At 41.8% G+C, this 20,524-nt stretch overlaps 1 protein-coding gene across 1 annotated transcript in view; it reads right to left on the bottom strand.

The window, feature by feature from the left end:
* Window positions 1-19,412, bottom strand: part of LOC127567543 (potassium/sodium hyperpolarization-activated cyclic nucleotide-gated channel 1-like) — a 194,453-nt gene extending 175,041 nt beyond the window's left edge. The window contains exon 1 of the mRNA XM_052010562.1: window positions 18,632-19,412. Coding sequence (XP_051866522.1) covers window positions 18,632-19,260 — 629 coding nt within the window. The 5' untranslated portion in view covers window positions 19,261-19,412. The remainder of the gene's footprint in view (window positions 1-18,631) is intronic.
* Between the last annotated feature and the right edge of the window lie 1,112 nt (window positions 19,413-20,524).

Genomic DNA, 20,524 nt, shown 5'->3' on the forward strand with positions numbered 1-20,524 from the left:
CAAAAGGCTTACCTCACTCTATGTATACACAGCGCAGGCAGGATAGAGACAGTTAGGGGGAAAAGTAGATAAGAAATAATATAAGAATAATGAAGTCTTTCGATTGGGGAGCATTCATTCCAGGACAAGTGACTCCCCTGTTGACGTCAGCTTGCTATTAAGAGTAAGTTTGTTCTGAAGGTAAACCCCGGACTTTGTGTGAAGTCAAGTAGGGGGCTGAGAACACAGCCTTGTGGGGCACAAGTGTTGAGAATAATCATGGCGGAGGTGTTGCTGCCTATCCTTACTGATTGCGGTCTGTTGGTCAGGAAGTCAAGGAGCCAGTTACAGAGGGAGGTGTTAAGTCCCAGATCTCAGAGTTTGGAGATGAATTTGCTTGATATTATAGTATTGTAGGCAGAGCTGTAGTCTGTTAACAATAGTCTAATGTAGGTGTCTTTACTCTCCAGATGCTCCAGAGATGAGTGTAGGGCTAGGGAGATGGCGTCCGCTGTGGACCTGTTTCGGTGGTAGGCGAATTGCAACGGGTTGAGGTTGTCTGGGAGGCTGGAGTTAATGCATGTCATGACCAACCTCTCAAAGTACTTCATGATGGTGGATATCAGAGGCACCAGACAGTGGTCATTAAGGCATGTTCCCTTGATTTTCTTAGTTCCCGGGATGATAGTGGTCTTCATAAGCAGGTGGGAACCTCAGATTGAAGTAGGGAGAGGTTAAAATGTCTGCAAATACCCCCGCCATCTGATCTGCGCAGGATCTAAGGACAAGGCCAGGGACACCATCTGGGCCAGATGCTTTCCATGGGCTACCTGACTGGTAATCTCTTCCCATGATGGAACTTGGAGTAGAGTCTGTTTTGAGAGCCATGTGCCAAGTATGTGAGTGACAGAGCTGAATGAGTATCTAGGGCCTTAACACTGGGAATGTTGGACTAGGACAGGACAATGACATTGGTTCCATTATCCTGGAGGATTTTGCAATGGTATCTTTTCAATGTCTTTTGGGGTCTGCTGTAGGCACCAAATTATTGGCTTCTGAGCCGCCTGTACCTCACTAGTGATGCTCATTTTATCTAGTTTTGGAGGATAAAAAAGTAGATGGATCACGGTGTGATATGAACTGAACCATCAGAAGTTCACAACACATTGTATCAAGTAAAATAATATGAAAGATGATAGCCTCAGCACTCTGGAATACTATCATGACCAAGTTTCCCAAGTTCACAGAGAGATAGGTGCATGGGACATGTTGCTAAGGGTGGCAGTAGGAGCAGATATGATAGTAACATTTGGGATTCATTTAGACAGACACATGAACAGGTAGGGTATTGGTACTGGAATAGAGGGATGCGGACCATGTGTAGGCAAACTGATTAGTTTAGATTCGCATCATGATCAGGATACACATGGTGGGCCAAAGAGCCTGTTTCTATGCTGTAGCATTCTATGTTCTATGTGTAACACCTATTTCATTGTCAAAGGCTCATCATTCTGAAGTTCCTTACCTAACAATACTGCAAGACCACAGTAACCACAAGACTTGCAATGGTTCAAGGAGAAGACCCCTACTATCTTTTGGTTACACAAGACTGATCAATGGTTTTACTGATGTCACTATAGGACAGGCATGGTGGCCTAGCAGTTAGCGAAACACTATTACAGCGCCAGTGACCTGGGTTCAATTCCGGCTGCTGTCTGTAAGGAGTTTGTATGTTCTTCCCGTGTCTGTGTGAGTTTCCTCCAGGTGCTCAGGTTTCCTCCCACATTCTAAAGACGTACGGGTTAGGAAGTTGTGAGCATGCTATGTTGGTGCCGGAAATGTGGCAACACTTGCGGGCTGCCCCCAGAACACTCTACGCAAAAGATGCATTTCACTGCGTGTTTCAATGCACATGTGACTAATAAAGATATATCTCAGGATTTTTTTTTAAGAAAAGGACGTTCCTATCAGAGATAGTTTTCAATCACTCGAAGCCAATTAATGGACACTGTTGGAAATGGCAATTTGAAGGAGTCCTATGTGGGACCACTGATGTTTCTCTTTATTTATCAAAGCGTTACGATACCAGTGAGATGCTCCCAACTCAGAACTGTACAAGATACTGAATTATTTCATAATACTTCAATTCAGTTATTAATTTTGGAACACATAGTCTTTACAATAGTGGCTGCTAACCCTCTAATAGGTCCGGTACAACAACTTTCTGCTTCACTGCAGTTTTTCAGCATGAAAAACTACCCAGCCTGATATCATTGGCCGGCTTGAGGTATAATGGATTAGAATGCTGTGAAACCCCATAGAGGTAACCATTCAAAAATGTTAAATCACACTTTAAGAACCTATGTATATTTTTGCTCATTCAATGTTGAAGATTTTCCCCCTCTATCATTGTCTGAATTGCTAACTCTAAAATTTGCTTTCAGTCAGCAAGGTAACATAATCCCTTATTTATGGGTGAATGTTAGTCTCTTAGAAGCAGTTCAGAGAAGGTTTACTAGACTAAGAGGTGGAATGGGTGGGTTGTCTTATTAGGAGAAGTTAGACAGGCTAGGCTTACATCCATTGAAGATCAGAAGAGTGAGAAGGGACTTAATTGAAACATATAATATTCCAAAGGGTCATGACAGGTGGATGTAGAGAAAATATTTCCTGTTTAAAAATAAGAAGTCACCCATTTAAGAGAGACAAGAGGATTTGTTTTTCTCTCATAGGGCTGTGAGTTTTTAAAACTCTCTTCCTCTAGTAGTGGAGAAAGAATATTAGAGCGTTTTTAAGGCAAATAGATATTTGGTAAGTGAGCAGGTGAAAGGTTAACAGAGACAAACAGGAATACAGAGTTCAGGTTGCATTCAGATCATTATTAAATGGCAGAACAGTCTCAGGGGATCAAGTGGCCCACTCCTGTTCCTTAATCATTGGTTTGTATGGAGTTTAACCTGTTACAAATTACAGTATTAACTGAAATCATTGATCCTATCATAACTTTTAACTACCAGTTTAAAGCAAAAGGGATTCAGCCTGTGTACTCATGATAAAAATCCTGGTTCACCCTCCCAAAACAAAACTCGGAATTTGGTGGGATTTGCTAGAATTTGCTTAGTGCATACCATTACCACCTCTCTCAGTCTCCAGTCATGCTGTTAATTCAATCAATTGCAAACTGCAGCAACAGGAAAACAACAGTTCTCTTTCTGCAATATTTCCTTAAAGTGAGGATACCGAGGAATAGGATTTATCTGCATTTGGAAAGGCATGGCCTGTTGAGGGACAGTCAGTGTGGTTTTGTGCAGGGCAGGTCATGCCTTACAAACTTGATTGAGTTTTCTGAGGAGGTGACAAAGCTGCTTGATAAGGGTAAGGTAGTGGACGTTACCTACATGGACTTTAGTAAAGCATTTGATAAGGTCCCTCATGGTAGATGCATGGGATCCAGGGTGAATTGCAAATTTGGATTTGGAACTGGCTTGTCTATATAAGACAGAGAATAGTGGTGGGAGGCTGTTATTCTGGCTGGAGATCCATGACCAGTGGTGTTTCCGCAAGGATCAGTGCCGGGACCTCTGTTGTTTGTGATAGATATCAATGATTTGAATGAAAATGTAGATGGGTAGATTAGCAAGTTTGCGGATGACACCAAGAGTTGCGGATAGTGTAAAGGACTATCAAAGAATACAGCGGGATATAGATCAGTTACAGATATGGACAGAGAAGTGGCAGATGGAGTTTAATCCAGGCAAGTGTGAGGTGTTGCACTTTGGGAGGTCAAATGCAAGGAGAAAGTATACAGTTAATAGTAGGCCCCCTTTTTTTAAATATTTTAATTCATGTAGAAGAACACCTTGATTACTCTGTACTTCACACATTTGCAGTCTTTATCAATTTAGATAATCTGTCTTTTGATTCCTCGTACCGAAGTGCATAACCTCACACTTTCCCACATTAAACTTTATTTGCCAAGTTTTTGCACACTTGCTCAACCTATGTCCCATTGCAAAATCACAATGTCCTCATCACAAGTTTCCCTTCCACCCATTTTCACATCATCAGCAAACCTTACTTTCTGACCCCCCCACCCCACCCCCTTCAAGTCATTAATATAAGTAACAAATAACTGAGGGCCAAGAACTGATCCCTGGGGTACAAAGCCAGAAACATTCTTCCAATCTGAGAAAGACCCATTTATTCCAACTCCCTATTTTCTCTATATTAACCAGTTTTCAATCCACACTAACACACTTCCTCCATTACCATGTGCTCTTAACTTGTGTACCAGCCTCTTACGTGGCACCTTGACAAATGCCTTTTGGTCGTCCAAATACACCATATCTTCGTTCCCCTCTATCTCCTCTACCTGTTACATCCACAAAGACAACCTCATAGACCACAGAGCTGAGACTTTCTATTTGAGCCAAAGGGTAAAGTAATTGCTCTAGTTATAGCAGTGCTACTCAGTAAATAACCAGTTCACTTGATAGTATGTTTAGCAGTTTTTATTTTCTGAAAGCACCTGCTCGAATACCAGGGACAACCTTTGAGGCCAATAATGAAGACATTTCACTATTGGTCTGCATTTGGAGATTAAATGCTTGTTTTTACTATGGCTGTACAAAAGATGAACTGCTACTGCCTTTGCCAGCCATTGGTTCCATTCCAGAGGAGAATTGAAAAATCATCTTTTTAAGCCACTGTAACATCCAGTGAAATAAACTTTAGTATCCTGTTGTTACATTATAGAAGCTTACCATTCATCAGTACTAATTACTAACAAATAATAAAACAAATCCTCTTTGAATCTCAATCTTCATGTATTGGAAAGAGCAACACCGATGATGGTGTTGAGGGTCAGATAATGATGTCAAAACACTCAAGCCATTTTCATACTTTACCGACATGATAGAATTAGAATTGCTTTGACATTTTATTGATTCATATCAAACTGCAGCTATATTTTATATCATAATTTTCAGTAAACATCAAATAATTTCCATAAAATATTAGGTTATGGTGACAAAAGATATTTCTGATTTTTTTCTACTCAGTTCCTCCTAAACTACTGCATTCAATCCATGTGCACTGAAGTCTCAAAATTGTACTACAAAATACTAGCTTAAGATTGCTTAATTAAGGTGCATGAAATTTTGTTTTTTTTAAACTTGTTTAACAAAATGTATTATACATATGCATAATTATAATTTCCACTTATCATAAGAAAATGAAAACATTTAAAGTTTGAAGAAATACTGCTTTTGCTGAGTATTTTTCAAATCTATTATCAACATGAAAAACCTCCATTTCAAGTGAATGTTTTGATATTTTTCAATGTCAAAACCAATCACCTTTGAAGACAGATGAAAACCGATCCTGTAATATAATCAGCTCTGTTAATTCATCCTCAACATCCAGAAAGATTAATACCCATTGCAATTAAGCTTATATAATTGAAAATTAATTTGGAAAGGCATATAGAATACTCTGTGTTAAAGTACCAAAAAATTGTTTAAGACCTTAACTGAAATAAATTTCATATTTAACATTCAGCTGCCACCTCTCTCCAGCACAAAAGACAGCCTCTCCGATCTCCAATGTGATGGTTGTCATAGAGTCAGAGAGATATGGACTGATACGGCACAGAAACAGGCCCTTTGCCCCTGTTGCATCTCTGCCGACCATCAACCACCCATTTACACCCACCTTACATTAAACCCATTTTTATTCTCACCATCCAACTACAATGTGATTGTTCCAATCTGTGGCTACTTTGCCCAGAGAGATTCTTTCAACTTTTCCAGCACAGACACAAAAAAACATCAATTCATATAAGCAGTATTTTAAGAAAAAAACAAAGCATCAGAAGAACATAACAGCCTCGTTATGGTGGGTAACTATAACGGGATAGTCAGAAGAATCATAACAGCTGGTTAATTGAGGAAATTTACTCATTTCTACAACTGAACACAAATAAGGATGCTTTGGTCACATTTTAATAAAGCAGTTTCACCACCATCAGCAGCACCTCAACCAGGTTAAGGGTGAAAGAGAAAAGTGTCAGTGTGACAGAAGCTACAATGAAATCGCCCAGTCCACGGGCTTCTGATAAAGTTCACTATGCAAGCTCTGACTCAGACTCCTATCACAAATGTCAAATAACTTGTACTCATTTTCCAAGAACAGACCAGATGCTGTCTGACAGAGTGCTATTTCTACATAACCTTTCTTTTTTCACATTCAGGCAATGTTTTTTGACAATGCAATTGTTATCCTTTAATTGTAGTCCCCTCATAACTGCTGCATGTTTTGGGGGATAAACTGTAATTACAAAAGAGAACTTAGAAAAGTCTCCAGTGGCAAGTTTGATTACTGTAGCACTATGCTAACTATAGATTTTACACTGGCCTAGCTGGATTATAACAGTGATTTCAATCTATTGCCAATACTACAATAGATCTGAAAACAATTTTTAAATTATGATAGAGAAATGTTTAGGAAATATTTGTGATCAACATTGAATAATGCCTTCATCCAAGTAAATATGTAATTAATTGTCAAACTTAATTTAAGATCAGAGCTACTGCCTCAGAGCTTGAGTAAACCAGGTTCGATCCTAACCACCAGTGCTGATTGTGTGGAGTTTGCACATTCTCCCTGTAACTGCTTTGGTTTTGTTGGGGTGCTCTGGTTTCCTACCTCATCTCAAAGGTGTACAAGTTGATAGATTAATTGGTCACTATAAATTTCCCCTAGTGTATAGGTAAATGTTAGAATCACTCTGCCCACTTAGACATCTAATACCTCTTCTCTTTTAATCTCAACATGCTTCAGAAATTCACTGTCCAAATGGAAATCTGCAGGCAATGCACTTCAGATTTCAACCACATGCTGTGTAAGTTTTTCCTCATATCACTGTTAATTCTCTTGCCTTTTAGTTAACACCTTTGACCTGTACATCTCCACCAAATGGAACAACCTTCCACTAACCACAACTTTACAGGCCCCTCATTATTTCATACATTTCAGTCAAGTCTCCTCTCAGCCTTCTCTAAAAAAAAGTAATGCCAACCTCTCTGATCTATCCTCATAGCAGTTGACCCTCATCCTGGGCATCATTCTCATATGTCTCCCCTGGACCCTCTCTAAAGCCTTCACATTCCTTCCTATGAGGTGGCAAACAGAATTGAATACAATACTCTAGATGTGTCCAGACCAGTGTTTTATAAAGGTTTGCAATAACTTCCCTGCTTTTATACTGTGTCTCTACTGAAAAAAATCAACTATTGTGCATGCCCTATTAACTCTTTCTCAACCTACCCTGCCACTGTCAATATTTGTACACACATACCACCCACCCCAAGTCCCTCTGCTTCTGTATATCTTTTGAGATAGTGTCCTTTATTTCATTTTGCCTTTCCTCTTCTTCCTACCAAAATGTATCATCTCACAATTCTTCACATTAAACTTCATTTGCACATTCTGCTAGTCTGCTTATAACTTGCTGCAATTAATCAAGGTCCTCTTTCTGATTCACAGTACTGTCAAGTTTTGTGTCATTTGCAAAGTTTATCTGACAACCAATTTTGTGGTAGCTTTTGAAAATTCAGACACACGATATCAACTGCTACCCATTACTTACCCATCCATTTGCATGCTCAAATTCAAACTCATGATTTCCCTTTCATAAAACACACTGAGTGTCTGGTCATATTGAAAGTTTTAAGTGCCACATCTTGAATTCTTATTCAAGAAATGGGGGTCTGAGATATGCTACCTTCTATTTTCTGGGGACTATTCCAGAATTTAAAGAACCTGAGGAATTGCACAGAATGGCACACCAAAAGCTATTGCATATTTTATCATCTGAACAAGTGGAAAAGATGTAACTATCCATTTTAGTGGCTGCTACCGCGATGCGAGAATAAAGACATGAGTCTGCACAAGCCTGAAAACAGAAATGACGTACGTGCTACGTCATTGAAATCTTTCACACGCGCAGGTTCTCCCCGTTGCTCGGGGAAGACGAAGGCCCAGCGCCATCTTGGGCCTCGCCACTCCGACGACGCGCGCCCTGACCGCCGAGCCAGTTCGCCTGCACGGACGGTGAGTCGCCACACATTGTTATTTTCCTCTTGGTCCAAAAAACATGCTGAAGTCTTGTGCAGAATAAAGGACAGGATTTCGTGATTCTGACTACATTGGATTCCTTCCAACCTATGGTCTTGATAGATGGCTTTATTTCTTTTGTGAAACCAGAACATATATTGATAAGTATGACCAGATCTGACCAAAAAACTTTATACAAATACAATTATTATCACCATTAAGCCACCTAATAAACCAGGCGTTGATCACATCAGACATTTGATTCCCCAAGTAGGCAAACCAAAATATATTCAACCTGTAAGATACCAGTTTTTTTATATATTGGAAAAGTAAAGCAATATTTTAATATTATTCTCCTTCCAGAAGCCCCCAAGACTGAAATCCTATCACTGCAGCAATATTTATAGACCACATTGAGCTCCCCTTATAAATTATTGATTATGACTCTCAGAGTGAGGTCAATTGGTAGTGCATTTTTCCTCTCAGTGAGATTATATGTTGCTGGACAAAAGCTCTTCACAGTTAATTCAAAAACATTGATTCAATGAGTTACCATTTGCAGAAGTATGTCTGTAGAGGATATTTTTATAGATACTTAGCTAGAAATTGGATTGCATAGCACCTAACTTTTAGCCGCTGACAATGCAAGATTCATTTTTTTCCCCAGAATATATCACATTGACAATTATTTCTAGGTGAAAGCGTATCAACTGCGAAATTAGACAAGGCACTTGTGTGCACAATCTTTGCTAACACCTGAATCTTTCCTGGCATCAGTACTTACCTGATAACACCACTAGATCATGTGCCATATGTTCATACAGATATAATAGCAATACAAAACACCACAGTCCAACCATGATGGAACAGCCTCAATAGTACTAAGAGCATGGTGCACTGGCTTGCTGCTTTTCTCATTAGCTGCAGGGATACACTGGTGGACATCAGAATGGGCAGCTTCAAAGTTCATTGCAGGCTGTTCAGATACCTACAAAGGTCCATAGGGTGTGTTTAAACTAACCATGGCTGCTTCACTGGTAACATCATTGGCAGCATTGCGATACTGAAAGCATCATTATGGCATGGTTGGTCACTCACAGTGAGGCAGGAGGAAAAGAAGCATCCATCCTAAAATAGCCCACTCTCAGAGAGCCCTCAGGAACACCACATGCTGCCTGGGCCTCCCTGGTGAACAATGCATTCATAGGCTCAGGTTTTCCAAAGCTGTCATCACAGAGGTGTGAGACATTCTGTTGGTTAAAAACCTGCAGCTCTGCTCTCATGCTTAGACTGCCATGGAGGTCAAAGTTATGGAGACTTTCAACTTCCTTGCCACAGGAACTTTCCAAGTGGTCTCAGCAGATCTCTGTCACATCCCTGCATCACTGAAGTCACCCAGAAACAGTACGGTGAAGAAATGATTTCATCTCCTTTCACTTCAGTGAAAGGTTGCATCAACAGGATTGTATCTCAGAGACAAACATTTGCACTTTGCTGGATTTCCACAAAGTGCACCCATTGACTGCACTTAGTGTTCTTGTAGGCTCCCCTTAAAAAGCCTGTTTTTTTTTTATGTGCAGGAAAGGTTTTCACGTCTTTAATGTGCAACTTGTTGTGAGTAATGATAAGAATTTCTTCATGGTGAATACCATGGTCCTGGAGAGCACAGATGACTCCACCATCCTGATGGAGAATGCATTACCAGGCATTTTCACCAGCTGAGACTGCCAAAAGGGGATGTATCCTGGGGGACAAGAGCTGTATAAGTACCAGGATCATTCTGGAAAATACAATTGATCTCCTGAAGCTGAGCATCAGTCGGGGGATTGCAGTGTACATTCCAAGTAAATGTGGGACTTCATCAACACACGCTGTGTGATGCACAATCCAACAAATCATAGATAGTACCTGCTGCTGGAGCAAGAGCAGCAAGGAGACCCAGGTGATAACCGTATTACCTGAGGACATCAGACAAAGGCTAAGGAGTAACAGGAACAAGAGGAGGTAGGTAGGTAGGTTACTGCCAGGAGGATGAACTGTTTTGCATCCACAGCTTCATCTTTCAGCTGACTGTAGGCGTGAAAAATTATCAGCATGGTTAATAAGTGACTCCTTGAAGGAGAGGCCCTTCTAGGAAGCCTGCAAAGCCGTAGACCCATTACTGGCTGTGTGCTCTTCCTCACACACCAATCACTACCACCCACAAAGGACCAATGGTCATACAGGTAGGTGTGCTCAGCTGGCACAAAAATCCCTCACAATCTGTTTTGCAGATCTACTTGCATTGATTATAGCACACCGATGCATAAATCCCTGCTCTGTTACATAAATGACTCATTACAACACCTCTATATCCTCACTTTGAGAACTTAGATCTCTTCATGAAATACATTTTCCTTTGAGGAGCTCCACTTTTCAAGTGTAAACAGCGGTCTGCTTCGCACCTCTACATATCTTGAGAGCATGCTCTTCTTACGGAAGGCCTGGTGGGTTTCCTAGCAACACTGATGAACAGGATCTTCCTCCTGACATGCATCTTGTTGACCAGAACTTGCATGACACTTTGAGTGAATGTGGAAGATGTCTCTGCAGTCTCTATCTCCTCCAATGACAGCTAAGGTCTGTTGTTGCTGATGCCTTTCTCTGACTCTGTACAGCCAAGGGTCCAGGTTTTCACTAAACTGAGCAGGCCCTATCAGGAATCATGCGAGTCTCATCTTAATGTTTGTTTCTTTGGTTGTGAACCATTTTAATGCAATTTCGTAATGGAATTTTGTCCAGGAGACCCAATTTGGTGCAAGAGCAATCCTATAAGTAAGTAAGTGTCTTTCAGTTCTTGGATACACACTGGCAATGAATCGCAAGATTAGTGTTTTGACAAATCAGCCAAATAACAAAATATTAGCTACATTTTGTAGTTGTAGTTCAAAAAGATTGTGTTGTGAACAGCTCACCTAATATGTGGACAATTTCTGCAATCAAGAGAGCGTTTTCAAGTAGGGCACTGCTACATTTGCGGTTAATTGTGCTGGTAATAAACGGGAAGCAGTTAGACTTTGTCATCAAAATGAAATCAGATATTGGACATCACTCTCAACTTTTACACAGTATTCTCACTGTGAAATCATTTCTTACATCTTTGTTTGCTCTTTGTTTCAATTCTTCAATCTGATTGGCTGAGCACTCTGCTTGATGACATCACTGTGTTGAACATCAGATGCTGACAGCTGATGCCTGATTACCACTAAAGTCGGAAAGAGATAAATCTATGCCGTGGAGCCTATTTACCAGATTTCTTTGAAATCAGTGACAAGTGCTGTCATTTTGGCATGCAGGTCAGCACACCACAGTTTAGCAAAGTACTGAAAACATTGCACTTCAAAACTAACCTTCAAATGCCCTTGTACTTGCTCCATCGTGCTACATTAGCTCTTCAATGAAAACAAAATAAACTAATCTCAGTCTATTTGTATTAATGTAAATTTTCTAGGCAGGACTAACAAAAGGAAAATGAATCTCAAATGGTGTGGCAATGGACTCAAAAGAAAAACAGAGAAACAAATCCAAAGAACACAACTGACAATCCACACAGGTAACAGAGCTAGTACAGAATTGGTGGAAGAGTGAAATCAAATAGCTCAAATGGTCAGACAATGAACTCAAACATCCTGAACAGTGCAACAATGAGCTCAATCTCCACAAGTAGAATGACAACCTGGGATGGTGCTCCACTGTAAAGATACTGGTCTGTAGCAAGACTTGTTGTTACACAGAAATAAGTCAGGCATAGCCCATATTATCTGTCTACGTTGTTCAGTCCAAAACTACATGATACACTTGCTCATTGAGCTATCGGAAATTGCATGTAGAAAGTGAAGGTATATATTCTTCCATGCTGGCATTTTATCTCCCCATAAACTAGTAACAGTTCGGGTATGCTGGAGAAGTCTGGGAAAGAGAACATTGAATATAAGCATTAACACATTTACAAAAGGCTGTTTTGTAACACAAATCCTATACATACCATCAATGCAAATAAACTCAAATAATTTACCTGTTAACAATGAATTAGAGCACATGACTGAACTTAAACAATAAATGACAATGAAATGAAACATAACTGGAAATTAGTTCAAAAAACAATAATGAACGGAAACCATACAAATTGGTATGGTAATGGTGTTCTGATGTTAACCAGCACAAATGGTGCACCAGTGAATTCTGCAAGGTTTCAAATATTGCAGACAAGAGAATAAAAATTATCATGGTTAAGTAGTAACATTTGACATGTTACCTACCCACACTGCATTTTCAACACTGGAAATAAATGGTCAATTGGAGCATTTGTTAGAAAATAATTCACCAAATGAAATGAAACAATTAAGTTCAAGAGCTGCAATTTAGTCAAGAGACAGAAGTATTTAAAAAAGCAACAGACAGCAAGATTAGCCGGATAATAGAAATTGTCTGGGATAGAAAGGAGCCAAGAAAGCAGAGACTGGTGTCAGACCAGGAGTAAGGTTGGGGGTTGGGCTGGCAATGAGGGAGGAGGGAAAATACAAATGACCCAAGGGAAAAAATACTCAGGTAGTGCTTGAACTTTATCTGATGCACTACGTTGTCAAGGAGCTGTCAAAAGATGAGCAAAAGAGAGGACTTTCAGCACATAGAAAAAAGCTTTCCCTAATGATTCAAGGATTAAAGGAGGGTTACAGAAAATGAGCATGTTTGTGATGACACCTGAAAATAAAAGGATTTTAGAATGCAGATGAGAGTACAATTCAAAAATTGGGCCCAACTTTTCACAGCTAATGCAGTGGCATGGAATGATCGATAAGCAAACCCGTGTCCAAATCCACAACCGAACAGTCTATCAAAGTAAGAAGCCAATTCCCCAGAGATCAGATACACCAAATAAATTATGCTAAATAATACTAGAGAGTAAATGAATTTGTTCATTCCCAACCTCAAAGGTTAAGTGAATTCATAAACAACTTCAGCTTGGCTCTTGTACTTTATTACACATGCAAAAAAATTTCACACTCTCAATCCTTCCATTTTATCTTTTAACATTGCAGGCACAGTTAAGTTCTACTGCTGTCTGGGTGTCAGTGTAGCATGGTCTTTGTGTACACCTATGTGGTATCTGACATTTTAGTGAGAAATGTGCAGCTTCTGGAGGAGTCGGGCTGACATCATTTTAGAGACATGATAATTTCTATTACTGCCAGCAGAATTCCTAAATAGGTGAGGTCCATAAACATTGGACCAGATCTCATTGGCATATGTGATCAGTTCCAAACAGAATGATCATCATTTAGCTGTTTAAACAGAAGTATAGCTGGGTACTTCAAAGATACCACCAAAGCTATCTTCACAAAATCCTCCAAATTCACTGGAAAGATAAGTGGATCAGCATCAATAACCTCTCCTGGACCAAATGGCATCGAAGCCCTCATTGCCCACAGTCCGTTACATTAGGCTGGCCATGTTGCTCGCAAATCCAACACCAGGCGGCTGAAACAGACATTTTTCCCATCTCTGTCACAGGAAAGATTACAAGGTAATTCAACGATGCGCGCAAAGCCTCCTTGAAAGAAGTGCAACATCCCCACTAACTCATTGGAAATCGCTGGCCCATGACCACTCAAGGTGGAGAAGAAGCATCCAGGATGGTATTAAGAACCTTAAATTCATGCATCAGGAGAACACAGAAGTCCCAAATAAATGGCAGAAGGAGCACGCCACCACCCAAGCTAAACACCAGCCGGCATGTTTAAGAACCCCTTCTACCATCTGAGGAAGAGTCTGCGTTTCCTACACTTGCCTCATCAGTCATCTCAGGACCCATAAAACCCATTAGTGAAGAAGATGGTGAGTGGGATTTCTGCACATGTGATGTCAAACACAGAGTCCAGGACTTACCAACAGATTTTGAATATACCTGTTTGCTGTACCACTGAAACTATCATGGAGTCCAGCAGTCTTGCTGGGATTTGCCATCATTGCATCGGGGGAAATCGCCTCTTGGGTCATGTGCCAAGTCACACCAGCTCAGGATCTGAAACTCCATTGATTTCAATCGGGGTTATGGAGCAAAGGATTAGAACACAAAGGAATAGGCAAGTGACTTACTAAAAAACAAATCATTTTACTTTAATGTTTTTCATTATTTACAAGCTTTAGGCGTTTTAGCTCTTTTTAAAAAATCATTTTTAATTTTTAGATGAAAACCTTAAATGAAACTTTCCAACTGGTAAATCTGGGAGCAGCACATTGCTGTCAATGGTTGCCAGGAACATTTCTTGGTCATCACCACACTATTAGGACTAAGTCATTGGACTCCAAGGAGGTGAGGTGGTTGTTGCAAGCAAGTGAACTGAGCCAGCAAGATCTGGCCTAAGCCTTTGTTTTGCACACCATCCCATTAACTCACTGCCTGCATTTAAAATCTCAATTGCAATTTGGCTAGACATAAACTCCATTTGCCTGACTAAAGAGAATGCTGAACCAGCAATCTGATGCAATGCCAGTTCTTCATTCCTCTCAGCTGCAAGGTTGTTAACACAAGTGAGAACCAAGCTGATAATAGAAATTTCAGGGAGGAAATAAAGCAAGGGAAATAATAGCTAACAAGCGAACATAAGAAAAAATTGGTGGCAAACATAAAAGAGAATCCAAACATATTTTGCAGACACATGAAAAGGGATGCAAAAAGAGAAGTAGGGAGTCAGGGTGTTGGGTAGTGGGGGGGGGGAGCAAGTAGAAACCAAAAGGATATCTACCAATGGAGGTGGGGGCTATTGCTGAAGCACTAAATCAGCACCTTACATCAGTTCTCTCCAAGGAAAATGACATGGCTGAAGTACCAGTACAGGAGCAAAAGAAGATGTGTTTGAGATTCTGGGTAGGCCTCAAATTGATGAGGAGGAAGCACTAGAAAGTCCAGCTATACTTAAAGAGAATTAGTCACCTTGTCCAGATGGAATGCATCCTAGGTAGCTAAAGAACATAAGGGAGGAAACTACAAAGGTCCTGCTCATAACCTTCCAAATAGCTACTGATTCAGGTTGGTGCAGTGAATTGGGCAGTGTAAATATTACACTTGTTCAAATAAAAGGGTCGGAATTACTGACTTGACAGTTTAACCTTGGCGGTAAAGAAAATTCTAGAAACAATAACCAGAGATAGAATTAGAAGTCACTTGGACAACTGTGGGATGATTACAGAAGGCTAGCATTTATTTGTTAAAGGAAAATCATGCCTAATTAACTTGGGGGATAAGTAACTGAGAAGGTTGATGCAGGCCATGTAGTTGATGCAGTATATGCATACTTCCAAATGGCATTTTGAAAAGTGCCACAGAATAGCTTGTTATCAAGACAGAAAACCATGGAATAAAAGATGCCAGAGCAGAAACTTGACTGAGCAACAGGAAACAGAGAGTAATGATAAAAGATTGTTATCTGGTCTGGAGGTAGTGCACAGTGGATTCTCCCCAAGGTTGGTACTCTTCCTAATGGGCATTACTGACATGGATGTGGGTGTACTGGGTATAATTACCAAATTTGCAGATGACAAACCTTGGAGGCATAGTGAATTTTGAGCAGGATGGTGATCAATTTCAAGGTGTATAAGATTATGAGAGGCATAGACAGAGTGGACAGCCAGCACCTTTTTTCCCAGAGCGGCAATGGCCAATACCAGAGAATATCCATTTAAGGTGAGTGGAAGAAAGTTTAGGGGAGATACCAGAGGTAGGTTTTTTTTTTACACAGAGTGGTGGGTGCCTAGAATGCACTGCCAGCAGAGGTGGTAGAGGCTGATACAATAGGGACATTTAAAGGACTCTTGGATAGGCACATGGATGTAAGAAAAATGGAGGGTTATGGGCTGTGTAGGAGGGAAAGGTTAGATTGATCATGGAGTAGGTATTTATATAGGTCGGCACAACATCATGGACCTAAGGGCCCATACTATACTGTAGTGTTCTATGTTCTAGGTTTAGACAAGCTGACAGAATGGGCAGAATAGTGGCAGATGATACTTAATGCTGAGAAATGTGAAGAGAAGAGGCATTATAACCCAGTGGTCACAATTCAAAATAAAAAAGGTAGAAGAACAAAGACATCTGAGGTATACGTTGGTTGTTGATTGAAAGTGATGGGGCAAGTTGGGACAATGGTTAATAAAGCATAGGAGATCCTGGGTTTTATTAGAAGAGACGCAGAGTACAAATAACAGTCATGACGAACCTTAATTAAACTCAGGGTCGCCCACAACCGGAATAGTGTGTCCAGTTCTAATTGGCACAATTTGGAAAAGTTGTAAAAGCTTTAGAGATGGTTCTATAAAGATTTATCAAAACGTTTCCGGGTAAGACTGACTTGAGTTACGTGGATAAACTGGAAAAGCTGGGGTTGTTCTCATGGAACACGGGTGATTGTGAGGAGATCAGACTGAAATATTTAAAATCGTGAGGGGAGTGGACAATGCAGACAGACAGAAGCCCTTCCCAGTGGTGGAGAGGTCAAAAATTAGGAAAGATGATTGGAAAGGAACCAAAAATGATGAAGAAAAAGTTCTTTACACAGCGGGTTGGAATGCACCTCGGAGGGGAGAAATGGAGGTAAATTCAATTGTGTGGCTCAGAAAGAATCAGGATAAACGTCTGTAAGGAAAGACTTTGCAGGGCCTTGGGGAGAGGAAAGGGGAGTGGAAATGAGCTGGATTCCACTCATTGGAATCCAAACAGCCTTCCGTGGTGTTACTATTCTGCGACGATGTGAACTGGTATCCCCAACTGGTATCCAATCATATTACCATTTTCCAGTTACAAACTGGAAAATATATCAAAGAAAATAGCCAAAAGTGAGTGCACAGCCGCAAATTAGCACATATAATTCTGTTATATTATCCACAAAGATCGATTACTACACTGCATTTACACATCAGAAAAGGGCAGTTAGACCAAATAAAACTTAGTAACTCAACGGCATCAGAGCAGCTTAGAGACCGGTTGATGTCTTTCAGGAGGTATTACTGTGGACCCGAGTCGGGCTGTACCGCTGGACTACGCAGCAGAAGTGCGGCGTTTGGTTGGATGTAACAGCGGGTTTAACAGTTTGAGCAGTGATCTAGCACTGTCACGGCCACAGCACCGCAGATGCAAATTGAACGCAATCCAAGATCTCCTCTCGAGTGGTCCAAGTCTCACTGGCCGCCCAGGTGAGTTAGACACACCCTACACAACCGCACCAGAACAGTTCGTGTAAATCGGAGCCCGAAGATGCGGCGCGCACACACACACACACGCACAAATACGCAGATTTAAGAACTGGGCTTGAAACTGAGCGTGAATGTGTCAAGGGACGGCGAACCAATTCAAGGCGAAGTCAAGAATTTACAGCTCACTGACCCACTGTCCCCATATTTCACCGGATTCCTCCACCACCTCTAAAGAAATGAACAAGGCAGGTGGAGGTGAATGTGTTTTCCTTTATCAGATACTGGTGGTTGGTGTTTGCGTTTTGTGCATCCCTACAAAGTCTGACTGAAGCTCCATACCAATTATTCCCAACCATGGGAATAAATGCTCCCCTCACCCCCCCCCCCCCCCCCCCATTTGTGCTCACTAAATTCACATTGCTCCTCAGAGGGGTGGGCACTTGACAGCTTCCAGAGCCGAACTGCCGTTGGTGACCTGATGAGATGTGAGTTGTCAGCGTTGACCGAAGTCCTGACTCTGCCTTGTTGACAGTTGATTTCCCAGGTTATAATTTGAGATGGAAATTAATCTGCGGGAGAAGGGGGATTCCACGTGCTGGGAACGGGAGGTGTGTGGTGTGCAGGAGGGAGTCCGGGGGCTGCGCCGCGTCCCCACCAGATCCCTCCCTTGAATACGAACGAGCCATTTCAGTTCACACAGCGTGACCACGGCTGGCTACTCACCCCAGGCACGGCATTTATAAAACAGGACTTCGGCAGCAAGACTACCAAATAGGAAAAGTTTTTTTGTGTGTGTGAAATAACTGTTGCCATGTTTGAATAAACCTTTTAACTGTTCTGCAAAGTTACTCTTTTTTTAAAGAAAAAACTCAATGGCTGGCAAACATTTCGTTTATCGATATCAGTTTATTTCTGTAATCGAGCCAAGAATTCCATAAAATTGGGAATAAAACTCTCAAAAGTCATGTACTGGATAGAAATCCATTGTTAGGGCAGTGATCAATCATTGTGGATTAACCAATACAGCCCGCGAAACTATAAAACCGGTTGGTTTTGTTTTACAGAAATAAGAGTAGAATTTGGTGCAGCTTTGTCGCTGTGAAATGTCACAACCGTGTTAGCACTCGGAGCAGTGACAGGTTGACTGACACCTGCCCAGAGCACCTCCGAATGTCAGCGTTATTACTCAGAAACCTGGTGTGTGTGTGTGTGTGTGTGTGTGTGTGTGTCGAGGGAGGGGGTCCCTCTGTATGAAGGATTTAACCCTCTCTGTTCCACTAATTTCGATGCCAAAACAAAAGAAACTTACCGGAAATCGCTGTAGGGGTGTATAATCCAATAACCGGCCGTTTTGACCCGTTGCTGCTCTTTCTCGACCGCCCTTTGGCTGCCGAACATCCGCAGGGAAAACTTGTTGACTCCGGGTTGGAGCAGGGCGGTGAAGTGGCTCTGCATGGAGCTGTACTGCGGGAAGTCCTCGCCATCGTGCCCGAGCATCGGATCGTCTCCCGCAGCTCCCCCTTCGATCTTGAAGCCCACCGAGTTCTGCTCCTTGCCGATCTGCTGTTGCTGCTGCTGTTGCTGGCGGCTCCTCTCTGGCTCGTCCCCCACCTCCCTCCTGTGCCCCGCCGACACCACACCGCCGTCCGCTTTCTGCTCCGCGCCGTACGCTTGCTTGGGTTTCCCTTCCATGGTGGAGGGCTGTTCCCGGTGCAAGGCGCTGGGAGGCGAGTGCACGGCGCCTCCGGGACTGTACTCTCCGTTCGTGTCACATTTGGCGGTGCCCTTGCTCCGGTCCGCTCCCCTGCTGCCGCTCTCGCTGCTGCTGCAACAGTCTTGCACTTTGTTGTGCTTGGATCGGGTTTCTGCTGCTCCCCCTCCTGGCAGAACATTCATCCTGATGCTCTGATTCTTCCCCCTGTCATCTTGCTTCCCCATCCTCCTGCGCTATGATGGCAGATTGGAAGGTTAGGGAGGGGTGACGGTGGTTAATCCGCTGCCTGCCGCTCAGCCTTTCTCTTTACTATCTCCTTTTACCCCCTATACCTTTGCATGCCCAGGCTGCCTGCACCGTCGTCCAACTCTCAATCCGAACCCCGTGTCCAGATGGGACACTAAAAGGGGATGAACGTGACTTTGCCACTCAGCATGCAATCAGCGTGACTTTGAGCCGGCACCTTGCCGATTAAAGGGACCGCGTCTGACACCACTCAGCGACAAGGGACAGAGCCAGGTGCAAAGGTGCTTCAACGGCGTTGACCGGGATGTGACACCAGGCGTGATAAAGTGTGGTGTGCGGTTTTTTTGTACAGATTTCCCATCGCGGCGAAATAAATATCATGTATCCGGTTTAAAGAAAATACTAACAGCCCAGTCTGTTTTCCTGCACTGCACGTTCTCTGTAGCTGCGACATTATATTCTGCATTCTGTTGTCTGTTAAGTACCTCAATTTACTCGTGGATCTGCCTGGATGGCTCGCAAAGTTTGTCACTGTATTTCGGTGCACGTGATAACAAACCAATGCCATTCGGGTACACTTTATCTCTAGCAGGGCATAAGGGGTTCATGTGGCTGTCACAGCTCACCTCTGATCTTATTTAACGATAGTTACCCCCTTATGGAGGGGGGTAAATATCCCCTGTCTATAAAGATAACCACAAAGGATTGTAAAATTAGATAACAAAATTAACACATCTTGGCTTTCTTATTTTAAAGTTCTCATTGTGAAAAGGGGGTGTAAATTATTGCAGTAAATATTGAATCAACAAGAGGAACATTGGAGACAATTCTGCTACCGAAAACGCTTCTCTCCATAGCCGATGCCTGATATGCTAAAGATTTCTAGGATTTTCTGTCCGAACTACCTGAGGAACAGGGGTAGGCCATTCAGTCACTTGAATCAACCTCACCACTCAATAGGACCTTTTGGCTACATTTTCTTATCTGTGTGTCACGTCACTTATTAGTCTTAACTAACAAACACCTGAACTATGTTTTTTTTTGTTAACTTTATGTTAAGTTTATATTAACTTATGTCTGTCCTTGTCCTATAATGTACTGTGCTGCTGCTGCAAAAAACTAATTTTCATGGCATTTATACCGTGTGTATGTACAGTATGCCCATGACAACAATAAACTTGAAACTTGAAACTTTTCAGGATTAATCAAAATAACTGTGGGGGGTGGGGGTGGGTGGGGAAG

The sequence above is a fragment of the Pristis pectinata genome, chromosome 2 (assembly GCF_009764475.1).
Source record: "Pristis pectinata isolate sPriPec2 chromosome 2, sPriPec2.1.pri, whole genome shotgun sequence".
Lineage (NCBI taxonomy): Eukaryota > Metazoa > Chordata > Chondrichthyes > Rhinopristiformes > Pristidae > Pristis > Pristis pectinata.